Source organism: Melanerpes formicivorus, unplaced genomic scaffold (assembly GCF_026170545.1).
Source record: "Melanerpes formicivorus ecotype bairdi unplaced genomic scaffold, bMelFor1.0.p_v2 SCAF_38, whole genome shotgun sequence".
NCBI lineage: Eukaryota > Metazoa > Chordata > Aves > Piciformes > Picidae > Melanerpes > Melanerpes formicivorus.
The window spans coordinates 4,208,280-4,222,898 of record NW_027142390.1 but is presented as its reverse complement, the minus strand read 5'-3'; the positions used below and the strand labels follow the sequence as shown (position 1 = coordinate 4,222,898).

At 46.7% G+C, this 14,619-nt stretch overlaps 1 protein-coding gene across 4 annotated transcripts in view; it reads left to right on the top strand.

Moving 5' to 3' along the window:
- NISCH (nischarin) overlaps window positions 1-14,619 on the top strand; it is a 41,192-nt gene that overhangs the window by 10,963 nt on the left and 15,610 nt on the right. For all 4 annotated transcript variants that reach the window (XM_068157902.1, XM_068157901.1, XM_068157903.1 and 1 more), the window contains exons 4-11: window positions 5,372-5,420; window positions 6,980-7,143; window positions 8,717-8,812; window positions 9,806-9,901; window positions 11,171-11,323; window positions 12,969-13,037; window positions 13,496-13,681; window positions 13,889-14,017. In XM_068157902.1, coding sequence (XP_068014003.1) covers window positions 5,372-5,420; window positions 6,980-7,143; window positions 8,717-8,812; window positions 9,806-9,901; window positions 11,171-11,323; window positions 12,969-13,037; window positions 13,496-13,681; window positions 13,889-14,017 — 942 coding nt within the window. The remainder of the gene's footprint in view (window positions 1-5,371; window positions 5,421-6,979; window positions 7,144-8,716; window positions 8,813-9,805; window positions 9,902-11,170; window positions 11,324-12,968; window positions 13,038-13,495; window positions 13,682-13,888; window positions 14,018-14,619) is intronic.

Below are 14,619 nucleotides of genomic sequence, written 5' to 3'. Positions count from 1 at the left end.
AGAGTGGCTGTCAATGGCTCCATGTCCCAGTGGAGGCCAGGGACAAGCGGAGTCCCACAGGGATCAGTCCTGGGACCTGTCTTGTTCAACATCTTTGTGGGTGCCATGGACAGTGGCATTGAGTGCACCCTCAGCAAGTTTGCTGATGACACCAAGCTGTGTGGTGCAGCAGACACGCTGGAGGGAAGGGAGGCCATCCAGAGGGACCTTGACAGGCTGAAGAGGTGGGCACAAGCCAACCTCATGAAGTTCAACAAGACCAAGTGCAGGGTCCTGCATCTGGGTCGAGGCAATCCCAGGCACAAATCCAGGCTGGGCAGTGACTGGCTGGAAAGCAGCCCTGAGGAGAGAGCCTTGGGGGTGCTGGTGGACAAAAAGCTCAGCATGAGCTCTCAGTGTGCACTTGCAGCCCGCAAAGCCAATCAGATCCTGGGCTGCATCAGGAGAAGTGTGGCCAGCAGGTCAAGGGAGGTGATCCTCCCCCTCTACTCAGCTCTGGTGAGACCCCACCTGGAGTACTGCCTCCAGTTCTGGAGCCCCTATTAGAAGAGGGATGTGGAGGTGCTGGAAGGTGTCCAGAGAAGGGCCACGAGGATGATCAGAGGGCTGGAGCACCTCTCCTATGAGGACAGACTGAAGGAGTTGGGGCTGTTCAGTCTGCAGAAGAGAAGGCTCCCAGGTGACCTAATTGTGGCCTTCCAGTATCTGAAGGGGGCTACAGGAAGGCTGGGGAAGGACTTCTCAGGATCTGAGGTAGTGATAGGACTAGGGGGAATGGAATGAAGCTGGAGGTGGGGAGATTCAGGCTGGATGTGAGGAGGAGGTTCTTCACCATGAGAGTGGTGAAGCCCTGGAATGGGTTGTCCAGGGAGGTGGTTGAGGCCCCATCCCTGGAGGTGTTTAAGCCCAGGCTGGATGAGTCTCTGGCCAGGCTGATCTAGTGTGGGGTGTCCCTGCCCATGGCAGGGGGGTTGGAACTAGATGATCCTTGTGGTCCCTTCCAACCCTGACTGATACTATGATCTTCATTAGCAGACAGCCTCTGCATGCTTGAGCCATTATAATCCCTGATACTGCCTCACTTTGTATAGGCAATTTTTGTGTTTGGTCTGTTCTTGTTTGTAGTGCTTTCAGTAGGGATTATTTAAATTGATTTCTCAGGTTAATTAGAACTAAATGGAATAGAAACACCTACCATAAACACATTAAAAACACTTCAAAGCCTTTGTGTATCTCAAGGAAAAGCCAGGTACTTCAACACTCCACAGGGTGTCTGCAGTGATGCTGGGATGCTTTTTTGGTGCACTTACACCTTTTCATCTCTGGTAACTTGATTTGCTAACTTACAGATAGCCTCTAAGAGAAGAATTGAGTAATCACCAACTGCTGTTCAGAGACACCTCCAAATAATGGTTTCCTGTTGGTTTAATGCATGTGAGTGGTTAGAGCTAAGACAGAGGTCTTTTGTGGACAGAGCAAGAGAGTTGTTTGGGGTTTTTCTTTTGCCCTGAACAGCCCAACTCATAATCATGTTTCAATTGTAAATGCAAAAAAAAAGTATTCAGTGGCCCACATGATGAGAGGGATCCAGAGTATAGTTTTCAATCAAGTCTGTGCATGCCAAATGAATACAATTGGCTTATTTAAATGAGAGCTGGGATTGCTAAATTTCATTTGGAATGCATCTTCTGGCTTGTTGTTCTCAGAGCTGATGGGGAGGCTTTGTTCCTCCTCTGTGAGTGGGGTGTCAGAGATACACGACGTGTTTTTCTGGACTGCTTACCTCATCAGATGAGATGAGCTATGTGCTGCAGATGTCCCGTGGATTTATTCCCTTGTTATGAATCATGGGGGATTTGTCAGCAAAGTAAACTCATCAAATATTCATTTTGTGATGATCCATAGTATCTGGTTGTCCTTCCCAGCTACACCTTCAAATGAGATGCTTGTGTCTAGGGGAAGCTTCGCTGTCACGGTTGTGTGGTTTGTTCTTTGAGAGAGAACTGTTGGAAATGATTAGGACTGTTTCTAGACTTCCCCAGAGCATTTAGTTTTGTAGAGAGAAGTATGCCCAGATGAAATGCATGTACTGATCATCATGCACCTTGAGGTAGGAAAGAAAAAGCCTTCCATTTTTCTTCCTAGAACAGAGGTTGAGCATCTGGGTAGGTCCAGAATGGTGGAGCCCTGAACAGAGGAAGGACATGGACCTGATGGAGCAAGTCCAGAGGAGGCCTATAAAAATGATCAGGGGGTTGGAATACCTCTGCTATGAAGACAGGCTGAGGGAGCTGGGGTTGTTCAGCCTGGAAAAGAGAGAGACCTAATAATGACCTTCCAGTACCTGAAGGGGGCTTACAAGAAGTATGGGGATGAGACTGTACTGATAGGATGCCTGTAGTGATAGGACGAGGAGCAATGGCTTCAAACTAGGGAAGAGCAGATTTAGATTGGATGTTAGGAACAAGTTCTGCACCATGAGGGTCGTGAAACACTGGAGCAGGTTGCCCAGGGAGGTGGTTGGGGCCACATCCCTGGAGATATTTTAGGTGAGGCTGGAGAGGGCTCTGGGCAACCTGATCTAGTTGAGGATGTCCCTGCTTACTGCAGATGGGGTGGGACTAGATGACCTTTGGAGGTCCCTTCCAACCCAGGCCATTCTGTGGCTTCAAACTAGAGAAGTTGGAGGGTGGGGGAAAGTGGCTTCTGAATCAATCCAGAAACCTGTTTATAGATCTTTTCTGCCTGTAGACCTGCTCATCTAAACTTTGCTGTGTATCAGTGATATGCTGGGGAAACGCAGCATGCTTGATGAAATAGGTGAGTCTCAAAGTTAAAACTTGAACAACAATTCTTGGAGTAGTTTCTTCAAAGCCTCCCTCTTGTTCAAATCAGGTAATGATGGCTAGTAACAGTTGCTTTAGTTGCTGTGTCTTTTCTAATATGGCAGGATCTAATTATTCAGATAGAGTTCAGCATCTTCCATCTCAGAAATGCAAATCGTATGAAACTAAACAACTTCAGGTCATCTTTAGGCAGTTGTGGCAGTTTAGGCTGTGCCTTTAAGGAAAGGATAGCTGCAGAATTCTCTAGCTGAACATGTTGATGCTGGAGGTTAGGAGGAAGTTCTACACAGAGAGAGTGATTGCCCATTGGAATGGGCTGCCCAGGGAGGTGGTGGAGTCACCATCATTGGAGGTGTTCAGGAGGAGACTTGATGGGGTGCTTGGTTGCATGGCTTAGTTGATTAGGTGGTGTTGGATGATAGATTGGATGTGATGATCTTGAAGGTCTCTTCCAACCTGGTTTATTCTATTCTATTGGGGTGTAAAAAGGAAAACAAAGATTAATTCTAAACAAATGTCATTGATCAGATGTGAGATGTACCATAGCAAATCTCTCTCACGTTCCTTTCTCTCACTCACTCCAGCTTTTCTCTTGGCATGCACGCTGACCCTGGACAGAAACTGATAAGATAAGCAGCTAACTTCTTATAGTTTCATAGTTTCATTCAGGGTTGGAAGGGACCACAAGGATCATCTAGTTCCAACCCCCCTGCCATGGGCAGGGACACCCCACACTAGAGCAGGCTGGACAGAGCCTCATCCAGCCTGCTCTTAAACACCCCCAGGGACGGGGCCTCGACCACCTCCCTGGACAACCCATTCCAGGGTTTCACCACTCTCATGGGGAAGAACTTCCTCCTCACATCCAGCCTGAATCTCCCCACCTCCAGCTTCATTCCATTCCCCCTAGTCCTATCACTACCTGAGATCCTGAGAAGTCCTTCCCCAGCCTTCCTGTAGGCCCCCTTCAGATACTGGAAGGCCACAATTAGGTCACCTGGGAGCCTTCTCTTCTGCAGACTGAACAGCCCCAACTCCTTCAGTCTGTCCTCATAGGAGAGGTGCTCCAGCCCTCTGATCATCCTTGTGGCCCTTCTCTGGACACGTTCCGGCACCTCCAGATCCCTCTTGTAATAGGGGCTCCAGAACTGGAGGCAGTACTCCAGGTGGGGTCTCACCAGGGCTGAGTAGAGGGGGAGGATCACCTCCCTCGACCTGCTGGCCACACTTCTCCTGATGCAGCCCAGGATCTGATTGGCTTTGTGTGCTGCAAGTGCACACTGAGAGCTCCTGTTGAGCTTTTTGTCCACCAGCACCCCCAAGTCTCTCTCCTCAGGGCTGCTTTCCAGCCAGTCCCTGCCCAGCCTGGATTTGTGCCTGGGATTGCCTCGACCCAGATGCAGGACCCTGCACTTGCTCTTATTGAACCTCAAGAGGTTGGCTTGTGCCCACCTCTCCAGCCTGTCAAGGTCCCTCTGGATGGCCTCCCTTCCCTCCAGCGTGTCTGCTGCACCACACAGCTTGGTGTCATCAGCAAACTTGCTGAGGGTGCACTCAATGCCACTGTCCATGGCACCCACAAAGATGTTGAATAACTGCTTAACTGCTTTGAGCTTTGAACTTCTTTGAACTTCTCCTAATATTTTTCTCATTTTCTCTTAGTATCATAGTACCCCACACTAGATCAGGCTGGCCAGAGCCTCATCTAGCCTGGTCTTAAACACCTCCAGGGATGGGGCCTCGACCACCTCCCTGGACAACCCATTCCAGGGCTTCACCACTCTCATGGGGAAGAACCTCCTCCTCACATCTAGCCTGAATCTCCCTACCTCCAGCTTCATTCCATTCCCCCTAGTCCTAGCACTACCTGAGATCCTGAGAAGTCCTTCCCCAGCCTTCCTGTAGGCCCCCTTCAGATACTGGAAGGCCGCAATTAGGTCACCTCGGAGCCTTCTCTTCTGCAGACTGAACAGCCCCAACTCCTTCAGTCTGTCCTCATAGGAGAGGTGCTCCAGCCCTCTGCTCATCCTCGTGGCCCTTCTCTGGACACCTTCCAGCACCTCCACATCCCTCCTCTAATAGGGGCTCCAAAACTGGACTTTTTTCTAATTAACTAGAAGGAGAGAGGGGAGGGAGAGAAGTTGGGGGAACCCGAGGTGGGATCCTCCTCGGGGGGATTTCTGTGTTGCTTCTTTACTTGTAAATTCTTGTATAATATGGTAAATACTGTATATTGGTGTATGTATTCATTGCATTTCATTATTGCTTGTAAAACACAGCTTTCATTCACTTCTCCAGCTGAGTTCAGCTGTGCTTTTTGTTGGGGCGGTTGGGCTAAACCATCACGCTGCAGCAGCAGTATGTTCAGGTTACAAAGAAATCCATGACACAGTCACAGCTGGTTTCTGTTTAAAAGAAAAGTTCTGTGCCACAGCAAAAGGCATGTTGCAGCAGAGTTACACAATGGAAAACTGGAACCACAAGTGTGTAGATTATCCTCAATAGTAATGATTTATTCCTTGCAGGAGATCAATGGCATCACTGCTGCATTGGCTGAAGAGCTCTTCCACAAAGGTAAGGCTCTTGCAAGATTGGAGCTGGCAATGGTGAATATTCATGTGCTATGGTAGTTCCTCCTCAGACACTGGCAGATCTGAATCTTCCATATCCAACCATGAGATTTTTTTCTTTCTTTCTTTATCTTCACCTTTTTTCCCCAGGTGTTACTGCTTTCACTCCAGTTGCATTTTGGGAGGAGAGAGAGCATTAGTGCAGCTATGGTTGGAAACAAAATGGAGAAATTGGTGTATTTAAGTTTTGGAAAGGGCCTACTACTCGGTGTCCTTAAAGGCTAGGCTGTGGTACTGGTGATCAGAAGCTTTTGTGAAGCTTTCCCTCTTGGTATGTCTGAGTGGAACCTGTAAGGAAGTTCTGTTTTCATTAACATTATTGTTCCATGATTCAGGAATAGTGAGACCTTCTGGTCAGTTAAAGAATGGTCTTTTCTGAGGCTGGCAGACAAAAATGATGTAACTGCAACAGTACCACCTGGTCTGTTAACAGCAGGAGGCATGGCAATGATTAACCTGTGCTGTTTCTTTTAAGGACATGCTAGATGCTGCTGTATAATTCCCGTTGCCAGGGCAAATTTCAGTCTGCCATTTCAGACTCTTCTGGCACAATCCACTTCAGGTGAAGCCATTTCACAGGAGCCATGCAGCAAATCTTGGAAGATTTTAAGGAATCTCCTGGAGAAATCTTTCCTGATTGTGTAGTGCATATAGTTTTACAGATACCAGAATCATTAATATTTGACTGTTCTGTATTAGTGTAGCCTTCCAGTAATGTGCAGCTGGACTCTTGGACTTGCCCCCAATGAGGTCAAAAGGAATTTCACTCCTTGGAGCATTTCTGAGAAGTCTGCTTATGAAAGCTGATGCTCTCTAACTAGTCATGCAGTCAAACTAGTGTTCTAAATGGAGAGATTAATTCCACATGTGTGTTCTGACTGCTGCTGTAGTCCACTTGAACTCTCCTGGTGCTTTCAGAAAGGATTTCAGATGCCATTTCCTACTTTGACAATAGCATTTGATTGTAGAAATAGTATTACCAGGTCATGAATTTCCTCTTCTGGGAGTTTGCATGGGTATTAGTGTGGTGAAACCCCCTCATATTCTCCAGGAAAAGCATACTTGCTACAATTCTGATTTTTAGGCAGTGTAGCAAAAGATTTCAGGTCCATTTTGTAGATGGCAGGTACTGCTTTTTCTAGATAGAGTAAGTGCTAACTACTATAGAACTTGGGGATACATTGGAAAAAGTTTAGTTGCTTAAATTGTGTAAATGAACTTTAACTCCAGTCCTGTTAGGAGTGAGGGAAAGCTGCCACTAGTAATTTTAGGAGCTTCAGGCTTTTATGAGTCCCCATTTGAACACCTAGATTATTATGGTGTTAAAAACCAGTATTAACTCAGGCATTCTGGTTTAAAGTGACAAAAAAGAGCATTGTTTTGGTACCTCAGTCATAAGCTTAGAGAATAAATGACAAACATTTAATCCCTCCCATTAGATCTCCTTTGTACCATTTCCTCTTGTGTAACCACTGTTTGAAATCATCATCTTCTGGTTTGCAGGAGAGCAGCTGCTAATGGCTGGAGAAGTCTTCACCATCAGACCCCTGCAGTTATATGCTGTCACTCAGCAGTTGCTACAGGGGAAGCCTACATGTGCTAATGGAGATGCCAAGACAGATCTAGGTCACATTCTGGATTTCACTTGTAGACTCAAGTATTTAAAGGTGAGCTATACTTGCATAGACAGAGAGAGGTTGTATCTGCCAGGCTGATGTGATTCTTAGCATAGTTCTGAAGTCCAGTTTGAATGCACAAAAGCTTCCCTGATAGGAAACAACCTGCAGGCATTTAGAAGTCAGTGTTACACAGGTGTTTGTTCTGCCCACCTCCAATACACAGGTAGTCCTCTACCAAAGAGATTGATTCTCCAGTGTGTCACCTTCAACTGTGCTCTCTGTGGAGATGCAGTCACAGGCTCTTGGTGGATGCTAATAGGAATGGGGAGATAGATACCTGTTCTTTTCAACCTTGCAGTCTTTGCAGGGTACTGTGGGTAGGCCAATGCATATGCATACATGTGCAGCAAATGCTGTCCCCCTTCTTACCTTTGACTATATGAAAGTTTTGGAGGGTTTGGTTAAAAAAAACCCCAAACAACACACCAAACACACAAAAATCCCCCCAGAAAACAACAAAGATTTCTAAACAAATTACCATTTCAGAACAAATGTAAAACAACCACTGAAGAGGTCTTCTCTGTCTGCAGCCAGGTTGTTCTTGTTCCTACCAAATAATTGAATTAGAATTTGAGTAATACTTTTTTAATGGTGCTTGGTAGAGCTTAAAAACTTTGTGAGCCCTTTTATTGTGAAGAGCTTCCTTTGTGTGGTGTGTTCAAGGGGAAACAAAACAATGGACTGGGGGAAGCTTCATGTGGGGGCCTTGGAAGCTGTGAAGGTGAAATCACAACTGGACTGGTCCTGTGGCTTTTCACTAGCCTTTTCCATCCTCTGTGTGGGATTTTCTGAACAGAGGATTCTCTGGCTGAGGAGGGCACCGTTTAGATAAAAATCCAGCTTCATACTTGCTGGCCCTTCTGAGTACTTGTGAGTGCTCTGAGCTTACAAACTTCAGAGCATGTGAGGTACCAGACCAGACAAACTTTGAGATTTCTCCCAAAATTCTACTAACAGCAAAGATAAATAAAACCACTGGTATATTTTTTGTGCTGTTGACATGCTCTGAGGCCAGGATCCAGTGACCCCATGGAAACAGTAGATGTGATTTCATTAGATGCACACTAATGTCTAATGTCTTCTTCCAATCCATCTTGTCAGTGCCTTGAATTTCATCCATTTAGTGGCACTGAAGAGAGTTCTGTCTGGAAGGATCCTGATGTTGTGTGAAGTTGTTACTGAATGTAGCTCTGGCTTGGTCAGCTGAGGATGACTCCTTGGCTGGTCTTGCCTATGGTTTTTTTTCTGCATGTCCCCTGTGCTGCAAAATACAGGCACAAGGTGGCAGTTCAAGTTCAGTGATTTAAGCTCAGTGCTCTTATCAGGAGCAATGAACTTGTGGGGTTGTTTTTTTGGTTTGCTGGTTGTTTTGGTGTTGGGTTTTTTTTCCCCTGAAGAGTTAATCTGCAAGTTTCATGAACTGTTCCAGACTTAACAAATTGGTTGGGGCTTTTGACTGCCTTTCCAAGCTGCCTTATTTGTGCTGTCGCCTGTGTAAGGCAATCTGAAACAAGGACAAGTTGGATTATGTGCAGTAACTCTCCTAAATGTTGATTACTAGGTGACTGGAGCAGGGGGACCTTTTGGAACCAGTAACATTCAGGAGCATCTCTTGCCTTTTGATCTCTCGATTTTCAAAGCGCTTCATCAAATCGAGGTATGGCTGAGATACTGCTCAGAGTGCTTTAGAGGCTCTGTGAAGGCCAGATCTGCTTCATATCTCTCAGTTGGTAATGGTGTGCTTTGATTGGGTGTTCAGACTTTTGGTGTTCCAAACTGAGCTACAGAAAGAGACTTTAGTCTGTAATTGGCTCATTAACTTATTACAGGCTTAGCTTAATAGCCTTCCTAGTAATTTCCTTTTCCTTTAGAGTAAAGAACCTAGAATATTTCAATTAAACATGTCTTGAGATGTCTCTCTCCTTGGTTACAGCAACAGTAAAATACTATGCCCTATTGAACTGCCTGGGTAGTTTCACCTTGAACTTAGGGGCAGTTAGAAAGTCAGTGGGAAGGAGCTTTGTTCACGTGTCCTATGGAGACAGACTGAGAGAGTTGGGGTTGTTCAGTCTGGAGAAGAGAAGACTGAGGAGACCTACAAGGGGGCCTGCAAGAAAGCTGGTGAGGGACTTTTTAAGGGTATTGGTTAGTGATAGGACTAGGGGGAATGGAGTAAAACTAGAAGTGGGTAGATTCAGATTGGATGTTAGGAAGTAGCTCTTTACCATGAGGGTGGTGAGACACAGGAAGAGGTTGCCCGGGGAGGTGTTAGAAGCCTCATCCCTGGAGGTTTTTAAGGCCAGGCTGGATGTGGCTCTGAGCAACCTGCTCTAGTGTGTGGTATCCCTGCCCATGGCAGAGGGGTTGGAACTGGATGATCTTTCAGGTCCCTTCCAACCCTGACAATTCTGTGATTGTGTCAGATGTTTGAATTTGCCATTTCTGTGGCTGTATCTCTAATTTCTTACTGTAGTTTTAACAAGCATTTGTGTTTTTAACTTGATAACCTCAGGGGGTGTTAAGGGAGTGCTGTAACTGCTTCCCACATTGGTAGAGACTTTACTGTTGAAGTTTTCAGTGGCCTCTGCCCTGTCTCAGGTTTGTCTGCTGTAGCATTTCTTTGTAACGTTGTTTTTATCTTTTCAAACAGATCAGTCATTGTGGGGGGAAGCTTATCAAAGGACTGACTTCATCAAAACATGCTCTGGCCACAATGAGCATTCGCTTTTCGGCCACGTCGATGAAGGTGAGGGCCTGCTTCTCATGGGTGTTCAGAGCAGATGTGAAAGGAGCATGCACATTCTGCAAACACCCATTGGGTGTCTGTGTACTTTGTTTTGTACTGCCTTTTGCACTTTCTGCTTATGAAACCATAGAGCTGAGATTCTGAAAGTTTAATACTCTTTCAGTTCTAAGTGGAGCAAGTGTTTGTGTGTGACCCCTTCATGAGGACACATTCCTGATGCTTTTATTGGAATGTGCTTCTGTTATTCATGCCCAGCTGAGTGCATGTGTCTTGCAGGCTTTGATTTAGAATAGAATTAACCAGGTTGGGAGAGACCTTTGAGATCGAGTCCAACCTGTCATCCAACACTGTCTAATCAACTAAACCATGGCACCAAGCACCCCATCCAGGCTCTTCCTAAACACCTCCAGTGATGGGGACTCTACCACCTCCCTGGGCAGCACATTCCAGTGGCAAATCACTCTTATTATGAAGAACTTCTTCCTAACATTCAGCCTAAACCTCCCCTGGTGCAGCTTGAGACTGTCCTCTTGTTCTGGTGCTGGTTGCCTGGGAGAAGAGACCAACCCCCACCTGGCTACAACCTCCCTTCAGGGAGTTGTAGAGAGCAATAAGGTCTCCCCTGAGCCTCCTCTTCTCCAGGCTAAGCAGCCCCAGCTGCCTCAGCCTCTCCTCATACCACTGTGTTCCAAACCCCTCCCCAGCTTTGTTGCCCTTCTCTGGACATGCTCCAGCAAGTCAACATCTTTCCTAAACTGAGGGGCCCAGAACTGGACACAGGACTCAAGGTGTGGCCTAACCAGTGCAGTGTACAGGGGCAGAATGACCTCCCTGCTCCTGCTGGCCACACTGTTCCTGATCCAGGCCAGGATGCCATTGACCTCCTTGGCCACCTGGACACAGTGCTGGCTCATGTTCAGTCGGCTGTCAACCAGCACCCCCAGGTCCCTTTCTGCCTGGCTGCTCCAGCCACTCTGACCCCAGCCTGTAGCACTGCATGGGGTTGTTGTAAAGGATATCCAGTAGCATGATTTTCACAGTCCCTCTGTTCTTCCACATTCCCCACTCTGGATCAGTCACTAGTGTTGGAACTCCCTGTTTATCTAAAGCAATTTTGACCAAGTCAGCTTAAGACTTACAACTTTAATCTGGGTGATTATAAAGCTTAAACCTTCCATGCTTACATAAGGTCATTTGGATTCTTTTCAAAACTGTTTAGCTTTCACTAAAGATGTAAGCATAATATCTTAGTCTCCTTGTCTTAAACAGGAAATCCTGGTGCCTGAGGCTTCTGAGTTTGATCAGTGGGAGCCAGAGGGTGCAACTTCAAGTTGTCCAGTGACAGCAGTTATCCCAACTTGGAGAACTTTAACAACTTTGGATATGAGTCACAATAGCATCTCTCAAATAGATGATTCAGTGGTAAGAAATGCCATATCATTTGTGGAAGGAAAGGATGCCTGATCTCCTGTGGCATGTTACACCACAGGCATTTTGCACCTACTTTTATCTTTATTTCTGAAAGATCCTCAGTTGCACTTCAATGAGCTACCTAAGACAATGCTTAGGAGACATTTTCCTTTACTACTTCCACATTTTCTTTAAGCTCAAGAAGAAAAGTTTGCCATTCTGTGCTCCATCAGCCACACTTCTATGAACACTGACTTGGAACCATGCTTTCACTGTTTGCATTGGCTTTAGGCCACTCACAAACAGGGGGAGGGTGTTGAAAAAGAACAAAACACCTCTTGGGCTCAGCTTTGGGGTTTTGTCAGGGCTGAAACTTCCTGTGTGTTTAAAAACCTGTGACTTGCTGACAGCCTTCTTGACATTGGAGCCATACTAAGAACAGGGAATATTTTGCTGGTACCTTAGAATTACATTTCCTAAATGAATTAAGGGAGAAAAATTCTCAGTCATCACAAGAACAGCTCAAGTATGAACATTTTTTTTCTCAAACTACTCTTGTGGAGTAGGAAGTAGTCTGTAGCTGAGCTAGAGATCATGGACCTGAGTGCAGTTTTCTTGCTCAGGATTTATTGTGAGGTAGACTTCAGGTCTGAGTCCAGGCCTTAGCTACAAGGCACATCACTGGTGACATTGCACCTGAAATAAAGCAGATGCAAATACACTGATGTCAAAACTCAGCATCAGATTCAAGGCTTAGATTCTCCAAAAGGCTTTCTGGTATCAAGTGTGTATTTGAGAGATGTGTGTGAGCTACTAGTACTTGGCTGGTATCATCAAAACATGGAAGCAGATCACTGACCTTGCTCTGGGTTTTGGTAACATCTTTAGCTAGGTTTGTGTAACGCAGGCTTGGCTGGTAAGATTGAAACACCTGCTAATGAGTTTGCTCTATAGTTTGTGGGCCTCACTGGGAGCTACTTACTTGTCTGCAGCGAGAAGCCACATTTCAAACTGAAACTTAACTATGCTCCTTAGAGTCACCTTGGTTTCTTGTGAGCAAGATTCAACTCTTGCTGCACTAGGTCATTTGTACCAACAGCTGAGAAAAGAGTCTGACATTCCTTTGAGTGTTGGTCAGCTGATAGTGAAGGAAGTGCAGCTTGTTGGAGCGGCTCGGGGGCATTTGGTGCAGGGGGTGGAGGAGCAGCTCGGGGGCATTTGGCAGGGGCGGAGGAGGAGCAGCTCGGGGGCATTTGGCAGGGGCGGAGGAGGAGCAGCTTGGGGGTATGTGGAATGGCTCAGGGACATTTGGCTAGGGTGGCAGAGGAGCGGCTCAGGGGCGGTGGTGTGGCTTGGGCATTTGGCTAGGGTGGCAGAGGAGTGTCTCGGGGGCATTTGGCGTGGGGAGTGGCAGAGGAGTGGTGGTGGTGGAGCAGCTCGGGGGATTTGGCACGAGCAGCAGAGGAGAAGCAGCAGCAGTGGGGCAGCTCAGGGGCATTTGTCACGGGCAGCAGAGGAGAAGCAGCAGCAGTGGGGCAACTCAGGGGCTTTTGGCGTGGGGGGGCGGCTCGGGGTCATTTGGCGCGGGGGGATGGCGGCGGGGTGGCTCGGGGGCACTTGACAGAAGCTTTTTTCTTCCCCCCATCTCCTTTTCTAGAAATTGATTCCGAAGATTGAGTTCCTGGATTTGAGTCACAACGGGGTGTCTCTGGTAGAAAACTTACAAGTAAGTGATGCTTTTGAAGGGGACTCTTCCCCCCGCCCTCAGACTGCCTGAGACCTTGGAACACAGGTTTTCTTGCTTCAGCATTTTGTTGCTCATCTTCCTCGTGGAGACTAGTGTAAACCCAAATGGGTTATGCTCCATAGCATACAGTACTCTTAATGCTCCATTCCTGACTTGCTCTGGATATTTTCAGTTCTTTGCCAATATTGATATAATGTTTAATTCTTAACTATGTTAATTCACTGCCAGCTGCCTCTGTGGGTTGGTCAAAATGCAGTTGAGGAAGCTTCATTTCTCCAAAGCTCAAACCTGTGTAGTGAAAAAACTCCTGCCCTGGTTTTCACACTAGGCAGTGTCCAGCATGAGAACTGTTGCACAAAAGGAGTGGGCAAGCTACACTTCCTATTGTTTGGTTGTGGTGAGTTAGTGTATGACATGGATTTTCTGTGGCTTTGCAGCATCTCTACAACCTCGTTCACCTGGACTTGTCCTACAACAAGCTTACATCGCTAGAAGGGGTTCACACAAAACTGGGAAACATCAAAACTCTGAATTTAGCAGGAAATCAGCTGGAAAGGCTGTGTGGGCTTAACAAACTATACTCATTGGTCAACTTGGATCTGAGCAACAACAAAATAGATCAGGTAACTAAACTGCTGACTTTTGGTGTCACGTTGAATTGTGCTTTGGCAATTTCTTCACACAGGTGAAACCACAGCTAAATAGAAGTGGCTGTAGTGGTTTTTTTTTCTGGGGGTTGCAAGTATGTAATTTAAGCAAGAAATGCTTAGCCTGGATGCTTGTGTTCATTTAGCTACTCTGTGTTTACCCTTTTGTTCAAAACCTTTCAGATTGATGAAGTCAAAAATATAGGAAACCTGCCATGCTTGGAAAAGGTGGTCCTGTCCAGCAACCCCCTGAGCATCATCCCTGACTACCGCACCAAGGTGCTTGCTCAGTTTGGGGACAGGGCCTCAGAGGTAAGTCATGGTGCAATTGGAAGCTGACATTTGGAAGAAATGGTGAGAGGCCTTGGGCACAAGCCCTATGAGGAGAGGCTGAGGGAGCTGGGATTGTTTAGCCTGGAGAAGAGGAGGCTCAGGGGTGACCTCATTGCCCTCTACAAGTACCTGAAAAGTGGTTGTAGCCGGGAAGGGGTTGGTGTCTTCTCCCAGGCAACCAGCACCGGAACAAGGGGACACAGTCTCAAGCTGCGCCAGGGGAGGTTTATACTCAAGGTGAGGAGAAAGTTCTTCACTGAGAGAGTTGTTAGCCATTGGAATGTGCTGCCCAGGGAGGTGGTGGAGTCACCGTCCCTGGAGGTGTTCAAGAGGAGATTGGATGTGGCACTTGGTGCCATGGTCTAGTCATGAGGTCTGTGTTGATAGGTTGGACTTGATGATCCTCGAGGTCTCTTCCAACCTTAGTTATACTGTGAAATAAAATGGGGGGGGGGGGGGGGTGGGGGGGGTGGGCAGAGGGAGGGGAAAAATCAACCCAAACTTCTTAAGCAGAGTAAGTGTAGTGCAGATGTTTGAAAAACCTGAGGAGTTCTTAGTGTGCACTGGAAAAGATCTTGAGA